Consider the following 22,378-nt stretch of genomic DNA (forward strand, 5'->3'; position numbering starts at 1 on the left):
ATCGAGCCGTCTCCTCTACCAGAAAACAATCACAAAACACAATGCAGGTGTGTCTGTCATGTATCTCTTTATTTGGCTTGGGTGCACACGGGAAACACGTTCCAGTCACTCATACTCGGCCAGTAGACGCAGTACCGCTGTTCATCCAGCCCTTGCCGCTATCGCGGCGCGGGCTGGATTCCGCGGTACTGCCCTCGATCGAGCGAGCAGGAACCTGTACTTCCACTGCATTGTCTGCAAGCAAGTGGTTGCAGGTAACTAACTGGTTGGTTACCCCGCTCATGATAGAACTGACTGACTGTAGTCGTGTAGATCTACACTCGACTACTCCCACTCCCAGATCGTTCGCTAGACTCCAAAGGGTGCAGAAATCTCGGTGTGAATGTTCGGCGCTGCTTGGAAGATTTTCCAGTTGTCTGAAGGAAAGGAAGCCCTGGTCCTGGACGAGTCGACAAGTCCATACCTGCTGCCATGGACGGCATTAGCAGCAGGCCGAGTAGTGTTGTCGCTGAGTGTCGACAGAGGAGAGAGTCGCGACGCAGCAGCGGCAATGGGTCTCTAGCTCTGCCAGTATTGATATTGTTGGTGATGCTGGTTGTGTTCTTGCTTGGGAGAATACAAATCGCTGAGGCGCGAGATATTCTCTACCCGGACGAATTCAATTTCTCTGGCGTGACCTTGCTGCCGAATGGAGTGAATGTTTGCAAGGATAGCTCCAGGTAAATCATCTTCTTTTTATGTATTTGTGGTCCGTGTACGCGCGTGAAATAAGTAAGTTAGTTTTGAACGGAAATATTTTGTGCGAAGCGCGTGGTCCGAACTAATTACTCGAGTAGTTTAGTCCTGTTGATGCGGCGGTATGTGCTGCCAGATTTGTTCTTTGCTCGCCTTCCTCATGCTATCTCACTAGTACACTGGGCAGTTTGCTTTGTTCCTCTTCTCCCGTCGTCCATCACGGTCGTGCTCGTCGCCGTGTTATCGTTGAATTTCCTCCATTTCCTGGCCGAAATCCCCAAGTTCGAGTCATGTCACGTCAGTCAGTTCTTTGCTGGGTGCCGACTGCACCCTTATCTTTGTACCTGGAATGAGTATTTTTGGGGAATTCTTTCAGGGAGATCATCAGAGAAAGAGAGGGTGGAAACTTTACTCGCACCACTTGGTCTCACAAGTCGAGGGGTGGTTGTGTTGCTCGTTCTCGCGTGTAGTCACCTTCGAAGAGACAAAGTGACAAATCAGTGCATATTGTACATTCACGATCTTTTCTCCCTGTTTCGTATAACTGAGAGCACGCGGAGGTGCTTCGTGATAATTATGATACGCCATCTGCTATGTTCTTCTCATACCTACACGTACACGCGTAGTTGTGCTTTCTCAGTTTCTGGTCTGCATGCTGGTCGGCTAGCTCTGAAGCCTACTGAATGAACCTTACAATGTAGGGGCAGGGGACTGACTGTTACCGTAGTTTGCGTGTACCGTTTCGACTACATGTCTGTCGTACAATACAAAGTGACCGAAAACTTGATGCTGTGTCCATCACAACACAACAAAGCCAGTTGCTCCACCAAGCATGCAGCCGTCGAGGAAAGGCAAGCCTTCCGTGTTCTTGTCGATTGCTGTGCAATGGCTTGATCGCTTATCATGAAGTTTATTTTATTTTTGGGAACGTCTGTGTTGCACTCGAGCGATAGAGCAAGAGATTGAAAGTGTGCGAGATGCGCTTCGTTCGTGGAGTGGAATGTTAGAAAAAACAATGACTGTCCTCCATGCTGGCCATGCGCCACAAGTACAACAATTAGAACAAAGATAGAGTGTAACACTCGATTTTTAGTGTGTGTGCGTGTACTGTCGATAATGAATCGAGAGAGTTCGAGCGCGTGGGACCTGTGTCGTTGTTGTGCTGTGGGCTGTGCACATGACAGTCTGTGAATGCACACGGAATAGTCTCCTTTTCAGATCGAACTGTTGCTTTACGCATGGCCCTTTCCCGCCTTTCTTTTGTGAAGTGGTGTTGAAATCATAGACATAGTTACTCTGGTGATTGTCAGATCTGCAGACTAACCTGACGTTGTGTGACCAGGTGACAGTCAGTGGCTGTCAGGAGTAGCACGCACACTAAGCCACATACCTTTCAAATCTGGTGGCAACTGCCTCAGCAGTGGAGATGGTGCATTGGTGATGTACATGTTATGGCAGTGAGCAGAAGACACAGCTGTCATGAACTGGGATGCCTGCAATTCCAGCCTGTGGATATCTTCTGCAGAACGGCGGCAATACGTTACGAGTGTGGACCGTTCCTTTTGAACACAACCGCGAGGAATGCTACCACATGCGGCTGTCTGGGGTTGCACCTGGAATAATTCTACTGTGGCGTATCGCCAGTTGATGGCCGACGGGATTTTGTACCGTCTATAGTGAACTCCTGTGGAACAAGGGAGTATGCTAGCGGCCACTTTTAGTCTTGCTTTCTTAGTCTGTGGTAAGCCGCCAGGCTTCGGACGCCTTTCAGGACTCTCATAGTGTATCTAGAATGATCATGGTAGTATTAGCGTCAGTATCCGTTCAGTGAAGATAGCATCACCCCTGGCTAAGCGCCCTTCTCTTCCCAAACTAGATAACATAGCTTACATAGGGGATAGTCGGCACACTACATGTACAGTATGAGAATGGGTCCAGGGTGTGGCACTGGTTGCGTCTGCAGTGTCCCGGCAGGCGCTGGCAAGCGATCTGCTGCATGCGGCCCAGAGGCTGGCCGGAGCGGCTTGACTGACTCATTGCCTTAGCACAAACATAGCATAGCTGTCAAGAGCACTGGCATTGCTATCAAGTTGATACGGCGGCATGCTAGAACGTGGCGTGGCTCAGACATTCCCAGCAATGTGTCAATGTTATCAGTGTTGATAATGTCGCGGACTGTGAGGAGCAAGCGGCCCATTTTCCGCTCTCAGGAGTCAACTCATGTGCATAGGGGGACAGTTCGTGCAGTGTAAATCCCCCCCCCCCCCCTTCAAATCTTCCACCCTGGGGCAGCGTATGAGGTGTGTATTGTACGTTTTTGGTTCATCGTCTGTTCGGAGTAGGCATGGCAGGCGTGTACATGTATCCAGTCCTATTGCTTTGTTATAATTATATACTGGTATCAGCCACATCTAGGCACATGCACGGGTGCACACACACATGCCCCCACACACACATACAGTCAACTTCGCTTATAACGACACTCGGCGGGGCATCAAAAAAGTGTCCTTATTCGCGAAGTGTCGTTATAACCGAAGTCTCATTTATGTATTACAGTTGGAAGGGACTTTGCTCTGGGCATGGAAATGCTGTCGTTATTCGCGAATTGTCGTTATATCCGCAGTCGTTATTAGCGAAGTTGACTGTACACACACACACTTGTACTTGTACTTGTTGCTCACTGCCAAAACTGGTCACGTGGGTCTCCCCAGAGGGGACACACGCACGCACACACACACGCACACGCACACACACACACACGCACACACACACACACACACACACACACATAATTCGTTTTGAAATCTGTGCTCTCATCATGGCACTTGCACCAATTGGATGTTTTTCTTTTTGTTCTTCTTGTGGTCAGTCGCCCGATATGCTGTCCGCACTACGCTCGAGAGAACGAATTCAGCCTCCATTGTTTATTATTTGGTGAGTTTGCCATGCGATTTAAAATAGCTATACATGTCATAATCTTTATGTGTGTATGTGTTTACATGCTTGTGTGCGTGTGCGCGTCCATGCTTGTGAAGTTGTGTGTCTGCGTGCACGTGTGTGTGCATGTGTGTGTCTGTGTGTGTCTGTGTGTGCGTGCGTGTGTGTGTGTGTTATAGAGCACACCTGTTGAATGTTGTAGACACTGTTGAGGAGTGCTAACTGTACGCTTGTTCTAATTCACACGCCTCCTCGTTGTCCAAGTTCATGCAAACGAATAGGTACTTCTCAAGAGTTGCATCTGAACCGCATACTAAATATTTCCGGGGGCTGAATCTCCATGTCATAGTTGGCCAATGCTGCTCAAACAGAGAAAGGAGAACTTTGACTTGTTGACAGAGTGTAGTGAAACGGGCAAAGTTGTTGCTTTGCGTGGCTGCTCCAACTAATCGTCGCTGGGAGTGTGTAACTGCCAGGGTATTGTCTCCAGGTGGGAAGTGATGCCGCTGGCGACGAATGCGTCTGAACTAACACGTGCTTTGTATTTTGTGTTGCAGCTAACCAAACGCAACCTCTTTACGTGACACATGGACATCAGGACTGCCGACCAGGCGACCGTAAGTCGCTTACGTTTTATGAACTGTTTGGCAACTAGAGCAGCAAGCCAACAGTGATGATTGGACGGATGTGCAATAGCTATCTTGTGTGTATCTTTATCGTGTCGATGCTACTGCTTGCCACGTGTATGCCGATTAACTAAATGCAGCGTCAGAGTGCGTAGGAGCTGCCACAAAGAAATCAATAATATGATATACCGTACTTAGTTTTATTTTAAGGTGCCCTTGCCTTGCAGGGGTACTCAATACCGCAATGTGCCATGAAATGCCATGAAGCTCTGAGTAACAGCCGAACCAAGCTTCCCGCCATTGTCTACTTGTGCAACCTTGCTCCACACCGCTTTTGGCGTATTTCGTTTCCCGGCAGGACTTCAACCAGGTACCCTCTGTTTCTCAATCATGGTCTTAGACCATCCCACTATGCCTGCCTGCCGGGTTATACTGGGCGCGGAATTGAAATGAGTCAGTCGTTCTGTGTTCATGTTAAGGTCGCGTTGGCCATTACTCTGCTATCAGAGGTAACATTTTGCCTGTGCCAAGTCAGTGGTAAAATCTGGCAGACTACAATGTACTGAGTTCGTAACTTTTCGACCATGAAAATGAGTACTCAATGCAGTGTCGACACATGTCTGCTCCAGAGCAGTTAGCGACCTGGTTGGGGGGGGGGGGGTACTTGAGCCGCTTGGAAAAAGAATATTGGGTCACTTGCGACCCGGTTGGGACTCAATCAGGGAGTCCTAACACTCCCTGATATCGCGATGTACAGTAGCCGCACTTGAATGTACCCGGAACTGACCCGGTTGCAAGAGTTGTGCCAGGTACACGTGTACCTGGTTGGTTTGATATCCTAGAGCAGACAATGCAGTGGACTGAAATTTGTGGAGTCGTTCCTAGAGCTTCAACCTGCTTACATTCTGCTCCTTAATGCATATAATGCATACCTGTATGCATGATGCTACTGGTAGACTTGGTCGAGTACTGACGGACACACACTGAGTTGTAGAGGCTATGTGAATGAAGTCATAGCCATGAGTCAGCCCGATTCCTGAACCGCTAATGGGTGCTGGCACCACGCCGCTGTGTATACTGTGGAACCGCTGATGGGTGCTATGTACATGTGTGCGGAGTTAGCCGCTAGTGTGCCGCTAGTGCGTCGCTAGTGAGTCGCTAGTGCGTCGCTTTGACATGACTTTGCCAAAGCATCTCAGCGGATGATTTAATCGCATGACCTCTATAGTTATCATATCTCCTGTTAACAGAAAGGTTCCGTGCACAGTTGTCTCACTCTGTTTAAGCTGTGTTCCCAACTGGCGCGTGGACGCGGTACGCTTGCAGTTCATGCGTGCCCAAACGCGCGCTCAGGCTGTCACAAGAAACAGCAATTCGACTCATATTTAGGGCGTGCGACACCTTCGAGTACTAATTGTTGACCCCGCCAGTCAAAGTGACTGGCATGTACGCTGGTACGCGCCTGATACGCGCTGAAAATTCCAACATGCTGAAATTTCCATTTCGGCTCGTTTCCGTACGCATGGCGCTCCAAAAGCCAGCAAAACTACGCCCAAACGCGTGGTTTCACGCGTACACGCGCCAGTTGTGAACACAGCTTTAGAGTGCGTGAAACGCGGAGTAACAACACATTTTTCATCCTCTCATTCTTGTCCTATCTCTTGTTATTCTGGTTTGACAAATTATTCCTGTTGCCGTCGCCGTCGCGTAGGTCCATCTGTTCACAACTGCGGTACTTGTTTCGAGGATATAATAGTTCGCCGCAGATGCATCTGTGCTAATGGATATAGAAACGTCTCTGAGAAATGTGTCCGTAAGTCTCAGTTTGGTCTTATGATGTGTGTGTGTGTGCTAGCCAGGTATGGTACAGTTGAATCTCTTTAGGATATGCACTGATAAGGCCAAATTTCCACAGTATTAACTATAGCCAATCTCATGGTTGGCCTGGTATCAAATCAAGTCGAAAATGTTCGTGTCGTCGGGGAGTTTTATGCCTCGGCGATAGCCCTTCCGATTACTCTCTCAGTCATACATCACACGTACGCCACACTCAGAGGACAGATTATTTTAGTCTTACTCCAATTAGAGTCTCAAGAAGAAGGCCACAAACAACAAGAATGCGTACAATAATATGCAGGCATGCGCAACCTGCGCTGCGCAGTCTGCACACCGACCACGCGTACCCAGCACACATGTGCCAAAAGGGGCACATACCCTCCAAAAGGGCAGGGACAACATACGGCCACATGAAAAAAAATGCATCCTCTCCTGAGGAGAGAAAAAAATGAGAAGAAAGACAGGAGAAAAAGAAATCAAATGTGAACAACATACACAAGCGGATACGCAGGGCCAAAACAGTACGATACATTAGTAACTCCGGACAACGGCGGAAAAGCCAAAGCAAAGGGGTGGAAAGAAAACAGACTGGGCCCACCCATAGAGGGAATCGCCAAACTTTCAGGCGTGGGCCCCCGAAAAACAACCACCTCGCCCTGGTGCGAAGCCAAGGCAAACCGACGGTACTGCGAAGACCGCGGCAGCTGAACCGGGTGACCAGTCATCTGACAGCACAGGAGTTGTCCGGAAAACCATCACGCAGCCGATGGGGCTACGAAAACTCACAGAGACACACACAGAAAGAAAGAAACACGGACTGACGCAAACATCTCAGCAATACCAGGAGCCAAAATTCAGACAAAAAAAACACAAGAAGGAACGGCAGAACAGCAACGTTGAACACGCCTACGGAAACAGGGGCAGTCTATCAATGAGGACACCAGATAGCACACATACAAATTGGTCACCAATAGGCAAACAAAAATTAACATAGAAAAACCACAGGGCGCTACCCTGAATAACCGCAGGCCTCGAACCTGAAAAAAACCCACAGGCCTCTAACCTGAAAAACCCACAGGGATTGAACCTGAATATCACGCGTGAAACACATCCGCTCACGAAACACAAAAAAACACCATCCTGAACACCACTGGGACGCACAAAGGCCAGCCAGCAAAACACGGAAACCGAACACCCGCAAGGTGAACCGATACAAATAAAGCGCCGGATCCCACCAGCCCACCAGGCAGACCGTGGCTCACCATGATCGGACGCCCCCCCCCCCCCCTAGGTGAAATGGAGAGACCCACGTGCCAAAACACAAAGACCAAACAACACGCTCACAGAAATATTGCCACCCGGACCGTCAACGAGAATCTCAGAATCATGTTACACCACTGGGCGACAGCCATTCCACATGAGCGGAACAACCAGACGGAGCACTAAAACGCTCGACACAAAACATGGATACGAGTAAAATGAAAAAGAAAGGACATGTACCTGAAACTGGAAACGACGGAGTACGAGTGTCACCAGACTCACCACATCGAGAAAATCGATGGGGACATCTACCAAACCAATCGATTGACACAGGATCGGAGCAATCCGACGACAACGCAACGACGTGCACCAGTGCACAACACAGGGCGAGTAAGCAACACGAGCAAAGCTACCCATGGCCATGCTGACTACCAAGCAACACGATGAGCATGCACGACAGCACGGACAACAGAAGGTGTGAAAACACAGTGCACACGACCACTCGAACAGCCAGAGGCCGGAGGGCGACAATGTACACTGGTTCAAAACACCGCACACACAAGCACTCGAAAAGTGACACACACAACGTGGGCCACAATCATGTACTAACAGAAGCGAGGCTCGAACGAGAGTACTTGTACACAAGAAAACAAACAACACGGGACTTCAATGCCACAAAGCGAAACAATTAGTTTGAAAATCCCAAATCGAAGACTAGTACCAGGAGAACTACGTACAAGGTACAAAACATTACGCAGGGCAGACAAAGCAGGCTCACCTGAGTAGGAGCTCCGGCGTCAGGGTTGAGCAGATGGAGCAAAGCGGAGCCATGGCGAGGACGTGTGGAGAAGGCAAGATTTGAAGCCACGGCGAAAACGAAAACGATCTCAGGGTCGTGGGGAACGATGCCACTAGCTGGGCGCCAATTGTCGCCGGGGAGTTTTATGCCTCGGCGATAGCCCTTCCGATTACTCTCTTAGTCATACATCACACGTACGCCACACTCAGAGGACAGATTATTTTAGTCTTACTCCAATTAGAGTCTCAAGCAGAAGGCCACAAACAACAAGAATGCGTACAATAATATGCAGGCATGCGCAACCTGCGCAGTCCGCACACCGACCACGCGTACCCAGCACACACGTGCCAAAAGGGGCACATACCCTCCAAAAGGGCAGGGACAACATTCGTTTCCAACACCTACATGTATGGCGAACTTGCCTGAAGTTGACCTTTTGTCTGTCAATAGCTTTGCATGTAAGCCTCAGGATTATTGATAGCATGAACCAAAAAGTACGAAAATACCATTGGCTTTGCCAAATTGGCTCAAAGTCTTGTTTTGTGTCTGTCTTTCCAGGACTATTGCACCAGTTTAGTTGCACTATATCAGGTGGAATTCGCACTAGTTTGTTCCTCTAGCCAAGAGCTTTCTAGGAAGCCCAAAATAATCAAAATGAATGAGAAGGGGAACGAAAGTTATTATCCAAGCAGCTTGCTGACGTAGTGCATGTAGCAGTTTACCTAAATCAAGTCAGTAATGAACGGGTTTTACAAAGCAGCGCGTTGTCTGTGCTGGCAACACCAGTAAAATGTAGGCTAAGGGGGTGTACAGGTTTTATCCCAATGTGCTCCATGTGATGCAATGGGAGCTCCCGATGGCTTTGCCAGTCCAGTGGAGCATGGATTGGGTGATTAACTGATTTGCTTCTCTTGTGACGGGCCTGCACGGTGCATGTGTGCGTACGTGCATTTTGTGTATTTTTTACAGCCTGTTATCCGGGGACCGCAGGCTCACTTTGCGCGAGTACAACAAGTTGCGGGGCTAATAGCTCTTGCAATGGCCGTGGTATTTGCAGCGCTAGTTTTGGTTATTGCGACTGCATCTTTGGCTGGGCTGGCGAAGAGTAAGCACCCTAGTCCATGTTATGTGTACGGTGATACTAAATCGTAGACTTCTGCCACGAGTGCCGGAGGGCTCGTTTAGGGACCCAGTTCGTATTTAGGTTTTTTCCCAGTCCGTTTGCTCCTTTGTCTCCTTTGTCTTTGTATGGTCTACGTACAGCGTATGATGTAACATGACTTCACTGCACCCAGCATAACGTTACACTGAAGCAAAGGTTCCGTACAAGCCAGGCGTAGACCAGGCAAACACTTGCCGACCGATACGTGTGAGCTGATGTAGTGTAGCTGTCGTGGTGGTGGATTTGCACTTGTATGTGAAACGGGTCGGGTAAAAATCAGAGGAGCACTGATTCAGAATGCCGTATTTCGCTGACGGTAACTAAGCAGAGACAAGCATATTCAGGACTGCCCCTAGCCCTGGAGCAGTGTCAGCCCGCTACCTGCTTTGGACAGGAACATGGCTATGTTCTCCATCAAGATGCGCTGTTGCTTCTTTCCCGGCGAGAGAGTAGATTCAAGGTCAGAAAAATGCGAATCTGCGCCATCGATCACGTGTCGGAATAGCGTCGGAAAAAAATGCAGACTCGGTGGTCCATCATCAAGAACTGCAGAAATTCATGAACAGTTGACAATTAGGGACGAGTTAATTCGTTTTAGCTAAAGAGACCGTGTTTGACTGAGAAAAAAGTCGGAGCGCTGTATTGCAGCCTCGGCGAACCACGACCATTCCCTGCAGCATCCTGAAGCCTACATGCTCTGAAAGTTCCATCATTTTTTCCGTGCTTGTATAAGAACGAAGTGACACTTCCAGTGAAGTTTCCGCACAAACCCCTATCTAGTAGGGCGTGTTCCGTATTCCCCGGAACCAGGTTGCATCAGTACCGTAACTGTAATACCGATTGCGGATACTTTCCGAACCCACGTTCAACAATGGAGACAAACTTTACTGGTTCGAGTTCTCACTCTCAAAACACCAACTCCCTCTTGGATTATCTTGGATGTACTCTAACAATGCCCTAGCAAAAACCTATCAAGAACCTAGCTAGAACTGAGAAGTAACTTAGAATTGGATTCAACCACTGTTCACCATGAACTCTTTCCAACACAAGGAGAATAAAAACAACAACAAAACCAAAGCTGCTAGAGCACTGCACGCGGAAAAACTCTGCACGTGAGATGCCGTGCAGCGGGAAAAAAGCCATACATCTGAAGCATACGTCTCGTGCACAGGAGCACAAGCCCGGGAAAAACGGGTTGATGATCACATGATTTCACGCATGAGTGATACCATACATGACCTACAGACACATAAATCATACAGTCATGCATGGCTACAGGTGTAGTGCTCGATGAATGCACGCAAAGTGCAGTCCTGTAATGTGACCTGTTGAAACCTGAACGGTACCAGGCGTCACCACGACTCCGACATACCTCCCTCGCGAACGAATCATAGCCTAATCAATGTATGCGAGTGAGACAAACTAATATTCCGAGTGATGTTCTAACTCCTGGGGAACTGCTATTGGATGTCACACCTAACATCATTGTGTCAAATGCATGCCGTAACGTCACTAGACATATCCGGGAACGAGGATACGTCTTATCTAGCCGGTTGGATGTATTGTTCACTCTGATTGTGGATTGCTTGCTAACACTACAGTCACAGCCTTACTACCTCATCGCCACTGCCGTACCACCATCCACTATTCGCTCAGCTGGTGACATTGTCCACATTGACGTTGGCTGTGGCTGGGCAGTTCTCGGAGTCGAGCTCCACCTCACCCTCTGTTACCTCCAGTGGGATGAGGCGATGAACTGATCGTCGATACTCCTTGCCTTTGATCTTCACGTTGACTGCACGGACGACACCATCTTGCCCTGGGTATGTGGCTGTGACGCGTCCCAGAGGCCATGTCGCGCGCGGAGTACTCTCATCCATGACAAGGAAGACCTCACCCTCCTCGACGTCTTTTGCCTTCCTGTACCACTTGGACCGGACGTTTAGCGCCGGGACCATCTCTCGCAGCCACCTCTTCCAAACTTGCCTTGTCAGCACTTGTAGAAACAGCCAGCGCCGTCTGGGGTGGACCTTCTCCAGATCCTCTGTCTCCGCCTCGAGGTGTGTGACTGCAGCCGCGCGTCCCATCAGGAAGTGGTTTGGCGTCAACGCTTCTGGATCGTCGCTGTCAGATGATACGGTGGTAAGGGGACGGGAATTCAGCATTGCCTCGGCATGTACCAGCGCTGTTGAGAACTCCTCATCCGTGAGGCCAGCCTGGTGCAGCACATGCCAGAGTGCGCGTTTGACTGCCTTGACCATCGTTTCTACTACACCACCGAAGTGGGGCGTTCTCGGTGGGTTGAAATGCCACTGTACATCTCGCAGCTCGGAGTGGGTGGTTAGGCGGTCTTGATCTATCGTGCAGGTGGCTTCGCGCAGCTGTCGCTCTGCGGCGGTGAAGTTCGACCCGTTGTCTGTCACTATGAACTCCGGGGTTCCACGCCTCTTGCAGAATCGGGTCATCGCCATCAAGAACCCATCTGTGTCGAGCGAGTTGACGGGCTCCAGATGTACCGCTCTGGTCAGCAGGCACGAGAATACGCAGATATACCGCTTCTGCTGCACCTTGCCTCGTCCCTGGCGCGTCAGAAATGGACCGGCAAAGTCGATGGTCACCTTGCCGAAGGCGATAAGTGGTGACGAGGTCCGGTAATCCGGCAACCCTCCCATGATTGGAGTCAAAGCCTTCGCGTAGCCTCGTCGGCACTTGACGCACCTGTGGCGATGCTGTCGCACAACGGACTTCCCGTTTATCAGCCAGTACCGGTTGCTGAGGTTGGCCAGCAGGTGGTTGGGACCCATGGAGTGCTGACATCTCTCGTCTTCGTCATCCACGATCAGGGCTGTGACCCGATGTTTCGGTGGCAGGATGATGGGGTGTCTTGTCGTCAGCGGCAGATGGTGTGCAGTGGTGAGTCTCCCACCAACCGTCAGTACGGTTGTGCCATGTACCTCCTCCAGCTGGGGTCGCAGCTTCAGCAATGGCTCGTTGGGATCGGGTTCCTTGCCGGACTCCAGTCGCTTGATGACCTTGCCATACACCTCCTCCTGGGCCTTCCGTACCCAGAACACGTCGGCCGCCTGGACCTCTGCAGGGGAGAGAGCGGGTACTGTCATACCGTTCACTGACTTGGCAGATCCAAACTTGCGTCGTGGAGCGGGTGTTGGTCTGTTGGCGCCAGCCTCCCTCGGTATACGGACGTTACGTACAAAGCGCTGACACCAAGCGGTGACACGGATGAGCCGCGTCCAAGACGAGAAGTTGGAGGGGTCAAGCTGGTACTTCCCTGGAACCGCGCTGAACGACATAGCGGACCGCTTCTTCAGCTCTGCCGGCAGACTACTGGGAACCTCGATCGGCCGCGCCGGGAATGCACTCTCGGGTCCGCGTAGGAACTTCGGGCCATGCCACCAGTCGTCATCGGATGCGAGCTGGGCTGCAGATAGGCCCCGGGTGCCCTTGTCCGCAGGGTTGATTGATGTCGGAACGTGCCTCCACTGACGGGGGTCCGACAGTGCTTGGATCTTGCTGACCCTGTTGCCCACCTCGACTTTGAAACGGCGGCTGTGTGAGCGAAGCCAGTACAGGACATTGAGGCTATCACTCCAGTACGTGATGTCGGACGAGCTGATGCCGAGGGCTTGGGCGACTTGTTCGGCTACCTCGGCGCCGAGTACAGCTGCTCGTAGCTCAAGCATGGGGATCGACTGTCGGTGTAGCGGGGCTGGTTTAGCCTTGGCCATGGCCAGCGTGGACCGAGCCATGCCGTCTGGATAACTCGCCCGTACGTAGACTGCTGTTGCGACTGCTGCGTCGGATGCGTCAACGAACACATGGAGGCTGAGCTCTGCATCGGCCGGATCCCGGTCTGGGTCCTTGAATGACCTGGTGGCTCTCACGGCTTCTAGCTTGGGCAGTTCCTCGAAGAACTTCCTCCAACCCTTAGCCTCAGGCTCTGCGAACTCCTCATCCCATTCCAGCCCGCGGAGGCAGGCGTCCTGGAACATGACCTTTGCTCGGATGGTGTAGGGTGACACTTGCCCTCGTGGGTCAAACAGAGAGGCCATCTTGCTCAGGACAGTGCGCTTGGTGTACTGCGTGATGACGGGCACCTGGTACTTGAACGTGAAATGGTCGCTCTCAGCATCCCAGGCGACTCCTAGCGTCTTCACGCAGGGTAGCGTGGGGTGTTGGTGGTCAGCTACCGAGATCAGCGTGTTCGGCGCCCGGTCGGCTTCTGGCACAGACTTCATGACCTCTGCACTGTTCGACATCCACTTCCGTAGATGGAAGCCTCCCTTGGCCAGTGTCTCCTGGACGTCAGTACGTAGGCCCACCGCCGCCTTTGGCGTTGGCGCAGACGCGAGTAGGTCGTCCACATAGAGGTTGTCCATGATGATGGTGTGTGTGGGTGACCCTTCGGCGGCATAGGTGGCCGCGACAGCCTGGACGGCCTTTCCGGCGAGGTATGGCGACGCCTTACACCCGAAGCACACTCGCTGGAATTCGAACACCTTGGCTCTTCCGTCGACCTCCCACAGGAATCGGTGATACCTGCGGTCTCTCTCAGCCAGCTCCACTTGCAGGAACATCTCGCTGATGTCTGCCATCAGAGCCACAGGTTCCTTACAGAACTTGAGTAGGCAACTCACGATGTTGTTCTGTAGTGCTGGGCCGGCGTGCATCTCCTCGTTGATCGAGACGTCGTTCTTCTTGGCCGCCGCGTCAAACACTATCCGCACCTTGGTGGTGGTGCGGTCCTCCTTGATCACGGGAAAGTGGGGCAGGAACCACTGGTCATCCGCATCGTTGTGCACTTCCGTCTCGGGCACCTCGCGGATATACCCCTTCGTCAGGTACTGTTGGATGACACCGGCGTACGCTGCTGCGAGCTCAGGTCGTTTGTACAGGGACCGTTGGAGACTCGCCAGTCGTTGTTGGGCCATCGGTCTGTTCGAGGTCACGTGAGGCTTTCTGTCTTCAGCGACCCACGGGATGCCAATGGTGACACGGTTGTTGTTGAGGCTCATGGTGTCGTCAGTCACCTTCTCGGCTTCACACTCAGCTCGAGACATGGTCTCTCCCGTGGCTGTAGAGCGGATGGTGTCTAAATTGAACATGCTACGCACCATGGCATTCAGCTCCAGGGTTGGCTCGGTGGGCTCTGCGGTCGCGGCATGTGTGGCGTGGTGGACGGTTGGTTCCGCCGATGTTCCGCTCCCCTCCAGGAGACCGAAACAAATCCATCCGAGTGGTGTCTTTCTTGCGATTGGACCATGGCCAGGCCCACGGCGTTCGGCTAGCGAGGCGTGCAACTGTGGAACGTCAAGGCCCAGTAGGATGTCCACAGTTGGGTTAGCTGGGGTATCCGGATTCATCCCGCGCAGGTGTGGCCAGCTTGCCTTCTGCGCATCCCAGTCCACACGTTGCATGTCGGCGGTTATCTGAGGGAGAACGACCGCCTGCACTGGGGTTGTTGCAGTTGAGTCTTTGTGACAGATCTCTATGGGAGCGATCCTGGACTCGTGCTGCAGACAGCTGCCACCGAGAACAGTCGTGCGCACGGACGTGGTCTCACCGGGTGGGACATTCAGCTTCTCAGCCATGTCGGTGGTGATGAAGCTGCAGGTGGACCCAGAATCCAGCATGATCGTTGCTTGTAGCTCGACGTCTCCACATCTCACTGTCCCCACAGTCGTCATCAGAGCTGGTAGGTTTGCTGGGATTTCGGCATGCAGGGCGCTCGCTGCAGAAGCCATATTCGCGGTGTTGGGTGCGAGCGGCGTTTTGTTGGCTACCGCTGCTAGGCCTGTCAGAGTCGTCCCTGTGGAGCAGCGTGTTGTGCTTGCCTTTGCACTTCCTGCAGTGGCTCGAGGTGCAATTTCTGGCGAAGTGGCCGTCCTGTAGACAGTTAAAACACAGGCCCAAGAGGCGCACCAGCTCTGATCGCTTCTGGACGGGTAGCTGTTGGAACTCCTTGCACTGCGCCATTGCGTGCTCTTCCATGCACTTCCTGCAGCTCTTCTTCTTCCTTGGGGAGTCAGAGGTGGCGTCGCGGGTAGTGCCCGCTGTTACTGCGGCCAGGGTCGTTGACCTTCTAGGCGGAGGGGCTGGCTGAACGGCGGCCGTCTTGGTGGAGGTTGGTGTCACCAGAGAGGCGGCTTCCGCTCGTTCGGCCAACCACTCAGACAAGACACCAAGGTCTAGTTCATCCGTACTAAGGCCGTTGGCCTTCACATACTCGCCCCACTGCATTCGATGGGGGAGCGACAGCTTGGCCACCAGCTCATCACGGAGCGCAGGGTTGTTCCTGTGGCCATGGCTCTTTAGCAGCTTCATAGTGAGGACGATGTTCCTCACAGATGTGGCCAAGGAGTGCAGGGCGTCCGTGTCCTCTGCTCTGGCTGGCTTCAGCGCCTTGGCCTGCTCGATTAGCTGTTTCACTACCAATTCCGGCCGGCCGAAACGACGCTCCAGTGTCCGGATGGCCTCGTCTACATTGTCTGGCACGGCCAGGAGCAGCTGTACTGCCTCCTGGGCTGGTCCCTTCAGGCAGGTCTGCAAGCGCTGGACGTTCTCTGCGTTTGAGTATGCGCATTGCTCCGTGCTGCTTCGGTACAGTGCGAGGAACGCGGGCCATTCCTCCGGCTTGCCAGAGAAGATTGGCAGCTTGCTGCTGGTGGATGACTGGCGTGCAGCCAGCTGTCTGATGCCAGCGTTACTATCCTCGACCTGGGAGGTCTGCCCTTGACGTAGGGCCTGGGTGATTGCACCTACAAACTCACTGGCCAGGTCTGCCATCTGACGCGCAGGATTGCTGTTAACTGTGCTGCCAGTAATAGTACCGGTAGTAGAGGTACAACCACTCATGTACGCGTCTTCGACCTCACTCGCATTACTTGCTGCGCCCTTACCACCGGTACACGTCTCCGTAGCTCTGGCACTAGAGTATCCACGTGGCCCTGACTCTGAGTCGGAGTCTGAGACTGTCATGTATCCGCGTGCACGTGCACTCGTGTCGCGACGGTGCTTTCGTGGTGCGGGTACTGGCATGGATGCGTGTGGGTGACTGGGTGACGTAGTGCTCGGGATACCGCTATGCCTTGTGCTTGCGGTTGACTCGCAGCGCTCACGTCTCTCCTCGTGGACCTGTGCAGGCTGTGGTTGCACTACCGGTAAGCCTTGTACTTCTCTGACAGGCTCAGTGACACTACCAGACTTCGGCGCTCGTCGTTGTCTGGCACGGCTTTCTCGTAGGGCATACTCCGCTGCGAATAGCCGCTGCCTCAGCTCTGTCATCGATCGGGCCAGCTCATCGTTGCGTTCTCGTTCTGCCGCAAGATCCCTGGCTTGCTTGTCGCACGCTAGCTCGACCATTGCCCTACTCGCCTCAGCTTCCTCTAGGTTCGTCTGCAGTGCGTAAGCGTCTCGCTGGCGCCGCTTCTCGACGATCGCGGATTCATCGATCATCGTCTGAAGCTGTAGTAGTTGCTGCTGATACGCAACTTCCTTGGCCCGGAACTCACGTTCTACACTGCGTAGACTACTGCCAGTACTGGATCTCGGCAGTTGCTGACGCTCTACGAATGTCCTATCCCAGGGCTCGGGCCCTATTCCCCGCTGAATGGACTCGCTTAGATAGTCAGCGTAAGTGGCATCGGCTACAACAGCAGTGGTGTGTTCAATCGTTCTTTGAAGTACCTGTGTCTGTGCCTGTGCCTGCGGTTCTGGTTGATGAAACGGAGGTTCATTCAGGTGTTCATGAATCGGATCTTGGACTACGCATGGCGGTGCCTGGTAGTGGTAGCTGTGTGCCGGAGTGAATGCACGGACATGCTGGACATCTGAGTCCCTCTCTACATGTGCGTCTATCACTACGTCTACCGGTGGTGGTGTGCTAGCCTGACAGGCCTCTGCATGGTGTAGACCTACTGCTGATTCTGACGTTACGTGCGTAGATCTATGGGAAGCCTCTCCTTCTGATGGCTGAGATTCTACACCGACTACCGTGTGTGACTCTGTTGGTGTTGGAACAGCAACTGAACTAGGTGCAACTACATCATCGTCAAAGTCGATAAGCGACGTATCTTGGGCTGCAACCGCCTCATGCAACTCACCCGCTTCCTGGAAGACTTCTTCTCGCATCGCAGGAGAGCTGGAGGTCTCAACGGACCTTTCCCTCAACGTCCCTTCGGCTTCCGACATCGCCTGCTCCGTCAACCGGGCGATTTCCAGCCGCTTTTCCGCCACAGCCTGTTCCGCTTGTAACACGGCTATCCTGGCGCTGAGCCTGTCAGCTGAATTCGCGGTGACGGCTTGGCTCCTACTTTCGGTCATCCTGTCATCTCCACCACTAGCACCAGCGTAGGACTGGGTGTCTGTGTACCCGAGTTTTGGCGCTGCGACGCCTTTCGTCGTGCGCTGACTCCGCCTGAGCTTCTCCATCGTGGACGTGATCCGGCTCGAAGGACCACTATGTTCCGTATTCCCCGGAACCAGGTTGCATCAGTACCGTAACTGTAATACCGATTGCGGATACTTTCCGAACCCACGTTCAACAATGGAGACAAACTTTACTGGTTCGAGTTCTCACTCTCAAAACACCAACTCCCTCTTGGATTATCTTGGATGTACTCTAACAATGCCCTAGCAAAAACCTATCAAGAACCTAGCTAGAACTGAGAAGTAACTTAGAATTGGATTCAACCACTGTTCACCATGAACTCTTTCCAACACAAGGAGAATAAAAACAACAACAAAACCAAAGCTGCTAGAGCACTGCACGCGGAAAAACTCTGCACGTGAGATGCCGTGCAGCGGGAAAAAAGCCATACATCTGAAGCATACGTCTCGTGCACAGGAGCACAAGCCCGGGAAAAACAGGGTTGATGATCACATGATTTCACGCATGAGTGATACCATACATGACCTACAGACACATAAATCATACAGTCATGCATGGCTACAGGTGTAGTGCTCGATGAATGCACGCAAAAGTGCAGTCCTGTAATGTGACCTGTTGAAACCTGAACGGTACCAGGCGTCACCACGACTCCGACAGGGCGCACTCATCCGATTTTGGCGTACGTGCGTGAGTTTGATTGGGAGTATAGGATGAAGGGAGTGGCTCGGCTGCCTTGGACCGACACCATTCACAGCAGCGCCCTCTAAAAAATACAGGCAGTGACATTTGATTTTTGCGCCATACGTGTACTCCCAGTTTTATTTTCATTGATTTTCACAGCATCACAAGATGTGTTCGCACATGTACTGTGTTCTGAGTCCCGCGGTACCTGCGATAAGAGAGGTTGAATTGTAGATTTGTAGTTATGGTGTGTGCTGCAATGGTGTGTGCATATTGCTGGTTCACGATCTACTCTTCTTTTGACATCTGTACTGTGCAGGTGTGAACATCGCTGTGATGTGCATAATGGCAGGTATGGCAGCTACTCCGAGTGCAGGGGAGACTGCCACATCAAGTGTGCCAATCACGTCACTTGTATTCTGGAGGTACCTCGTCCACACAAATCACTCATAGAGAACAGAGTGATGCACTGTCTCTGTCCACCAGGTCTGGATGCGAGACCACCAGCCAGACCTGTAGATCAGGTAAGCAACTGTTAGGAACTGTGATAGGTTCTTTCTTAGGGTGCACACACCCACTGCAACCAATTCATATGTAAATCACGAAAACGTCGTTCAATCTGAACAAGTGACAAGGCAACTATACGTTTAGGATGGCAATCCATAGTATATTAAAACTCGGATGTTGTAATGTTGGTCTCTTACTTTATTCCAAACAACAACTCACTCGGAGCTCCGGAAAGCTTCGCAATATGATGCCAACAGAATGTAATGGTGTGCGTGCATGAGTACAGAGTCGGTGCGTACCGACTGTCAGCACAGGTGTGGAAAGCGGCCTATGGAAATGGATAGGAGTACAAACGGCGCTGTGTACATATATGCGTGTGACAGTCCATATATGTATGTGTGAACACTACATCCCTCCCAACGCAGAAGGAATGTTCTATCGCTAAAGACTAGTAAAGAGAAGATTCGGATATGGCGGAAAGAACGAACGAACAGTAAGGGAAAGGCATAAACCAGAATGCACGAAGAGAGTCCGACAGATAGAGCAAACTAGAGCCCTTCCTTTCCCAACAGAAAATGAACTGGGTATGCATGAGTGTCCCAGCAGATCGGGGCGGTAGAGGGGTCACAGTGCTGTGGGCCGACTTGGCAGCTCGGGACGGTTGCTGGCGAGGTACTGCCTGGGTTCCAGTGTTGACGGCAGGTGGACCGGGAGCTAGTGTGGTGGCAGCACTGTCAGCTGGTAGTGGGTGATGGGCTGGCGGCGTGACAACAATTACGGGCTTGACGAACGACATATGGCGAGTCGATCTTTGGCCAGTTGCCGGGTTGGAGATCGTCACCGTAGACCCGGAGGTCCGGTCCACGGTCCAGGGGTTGGGATCCCACTGTGGTGAGAGCTTGTTGTGTGCCTGCTCATTGCGGCGTAAGATGCGCTGACCAGGAGTGAGGATGGGGGCGTTTGACCGGCGGTAGGCATTGGCAGCGTCGCACTGGGATTGGCGGAATTGCTGGTCACGGTGGGCATCTGAAGGCAAGTCTGGTGCAGTTGGGGTAGTGCAGGGTATGCTGTCGCGGATGGGGCGACCAAACATGAGTGTTACCGGTGCCTCGTGAGTGGCAGGGTGTGGCGTGTTGCGGTACGCTAGAAGCCATTGGTCTAATGCAACATTGATGTCTTCGCCAGCTAGCTTGGTAGTTTGCAGAACTTTGCCAATGGTACGGTTGAGGCGCTCGACTGCTCCGTTGGCTTGTGGCCACAAAGGAGGGGTGCGGCGGTGCTGGATAGCGTGTTGCGCGAGGAAATCAGCAAAAGCCGAAGAACGGAACTGAGGACCGTTGTCTGAGACTAGCTCTTCGGGCAAGCCGAACATGGAGAATGTAGAGCGCAGAGCTTTAACAACACCGGCCGTAGTGGGTGTCGTGCTGAACACGTTGATGACCGGGTAGCGAGTCAACTGGTCGATAGTGGCAAGCAGGTGCTGACCGTTCGGCGTGGGTCCGTACAAATCGACGAAAACTCGTTGCCACGGCGTGGTGGACGGTGGTGTGGGCACTGACTCCGGACGTAGCGGTGTCGTTGAGAGTTGCTTGGCACGGATTACATTGCCGGCAGAGTGCTTCGGCTTCAGTAGCCATGTTGGGCCACGAAACCTTGCTGTTGAGCCTTTGCTTGGTGTGGACGATACCTTGGTGGCCCGCGTGTGCCAGCTGCAGGGTACGCCGTTGAAGGGCCGTGGGAATGACGAGACGGTCGTTGCGGAGTAGTAGACCGTCACTCTCAGACAGTTCATGGCGGAGGGCAAAGTACGGGCGGACCGTGGTGTGGTTGGAATCCCAGCGGCCAGTTTGCAGAGAGGAAAGGACGGCTTGCAGTGTGGTGTCTGTGGTGGTGGCGTCCGCAATCTCCTTCAGAGCCAACGCATTCGGCTTAGCTGCTGTAGCTAGGGCATGTATGTACGCAGTGTCTTCCTGTGCGTCGACGTTTGGCAAGTCGGGATGAGGCTGCGGTTTGCGACTGAGGACGTTGGCCGGGTTTTCTGGGCCGGGCTTGTACTGGAGCTGGAAGCTGAGATCCTGCAGGCGGAGGACCATGCGCTCAATTCGTGGCGGAGGTCTCGATCCGACGGCCATGAGTTGCAGGAGCGGCTTGTGGTCGGTGACAACGGTGAACTGTGGATCACCTGCTAAGTAGTGGTGAAAACGAAGGCAGCCAAACTTGACGCCCAATGCTTCCCGTTCAGTTTGGGAATACCGTTGCTCGACATCGGAGAGTGCACGGCTGGCGAACGCTACGGGTGCATCGTGGCCGTTGTCTTGGCGTTTACACAGAATTGCGCCGAGGCCGGTGGGCGATGCGTCGACATACAGTGAAGTGTACCGCTTGCGGTCGAAGTATTGCAGCATGCGGTCTTCGGCGATGGCCTCCTTCAGTGCATCAAATGATTGCTGCTCAACATCAGTCCAACGCCAAACAGTACCTTTCTTAGTGAGAGCGCGGAGTGGCGTGGTGAGATCGGCCATGTTAGGAATGTAACGGCGGAGGAAGTTGGTGAGACCCAGGAAACTCTGTATGTCGCTGACGCAATATGGCGTAGAGAATGCAGCCACAGACTGCTGGTGGCTGGGAGAGGCACGGATGCCCTTGTCGGAGTAGACGCTAGCCATGAACTCGAGCCGAGGCTTGAGGATGTGACATTTGGCTCGGTTGAGTGTAACGTTGTGATCTTGGAGCCGCTGGAGGCAGGCGACGAGTCGTAGGTTGTGCTCTTCGACGCTCGTACCAAAGATGAAGATATTAGGGAGGTTCCGGAGTACGACTTTTCGTTCCAAAATCCGTAGAGGCGCTATTGATTTTTTATACGCCGTTTTCGAGCAGGGAAATGTTCCGGAGTACGGAACTTATGTGTTTGCCGTCATTGCCTAGGGTACGATTGCAAACACGTCTGATACGTTACTATTTATTCGTGAAGACTTGGGAACGGAAACAAAACATGTCATGAGAAAGAACAACAGGAAAAAGAAGCACACTCAACTAATCCGTGTGTGTGCGTGCATGCAGTACAACTATTACGTAATGAATATAGATACACATCACGCCCCTTCGAGATGTTGCGAAACCTGTGACAGCAGCATCTATCATAAATAAAACAAAATGAAGAATGAAAACAACAAAATGAAGAATGAAAACAACAAAGCAGAGACAGCAGAAATTGACATTAGTGATCAAGAGTGTCAATCATAGGACTGTCCATGATGCGAACCAATGTTTAAACGCTGGGGTGGCTTGCGCTGACGTGCGCTGCGGCGGGACGGCGGCGGCGGGGAAGAGGCGTCAGCAGCAGCCGGTTGGACAACAAGCGGTGCAGGCACAAGTGGGCGATACGGACGCAGGAATCTGCGGTTCCGCCAATAAATGCGACCACTCGG

At 52.4% G+C, this 22,378-nt stretch overlaps 1 protein-coding gene across 3 annotated transcripts in view; it reads left to right on the forward strand.

Annotated features, from left to right (window-relative positions):
• Positions 1 to 270: 270 nt before the first annotated feature.
• LOC135808360 (multiple epidermal growth factor-like domains protein 10) overlaps positions 271 to 22,378 on the forward strand; it is a 54,139-nt gene continuing 32,031 nt past the window's right edge. For all 3 annotated transcript variants that reach the window (XM_065321536.1, XM_065321538.1, XM_065321537.1), the window contains exons 1-6: positions 271 to 719; positions 3,605 to 3,669; positions 4,230 to 4,289; positions 6,010 to 6,111; positions 9,163 to 9,298; positions 18,763 to 18,967. In XM_065321536.1, the coding sequence (XP_065177608.1) occupies positions 472 to 719; positions 3,605 to 3,669; positions 4,230 to 4,289; positions 6,010 to 6,111; positions 9,163 to 9,298; positions 18,763 to 18,967 (816 nt within the window). In that variant the 5' untranslated portion in view covers positions 271 to 471. The remainder of the gene's footprint in view (positions 720 to 3,604; positions 3,670 to 4,229; positions 4,290 to 6,009; positions 6,112 to 9,162; positions 9,299 to 18,762; positions 18,968 to 22,378) is intronic.

The sequence above is a fragment of the Sycon ciliatum genome, chromosome 2 (assembly GCF_964019385.1).
Source record: "Sycon ciliatum chromosome 2, ocSycCili1.1, whole genome shotgun sequence".
Lineage (NCBI taxonomy): Eukaryota > Metazoa > Porifera > Calcarea > Leucosolenida > Sycettidae > Sycon > Sycon ciliatum.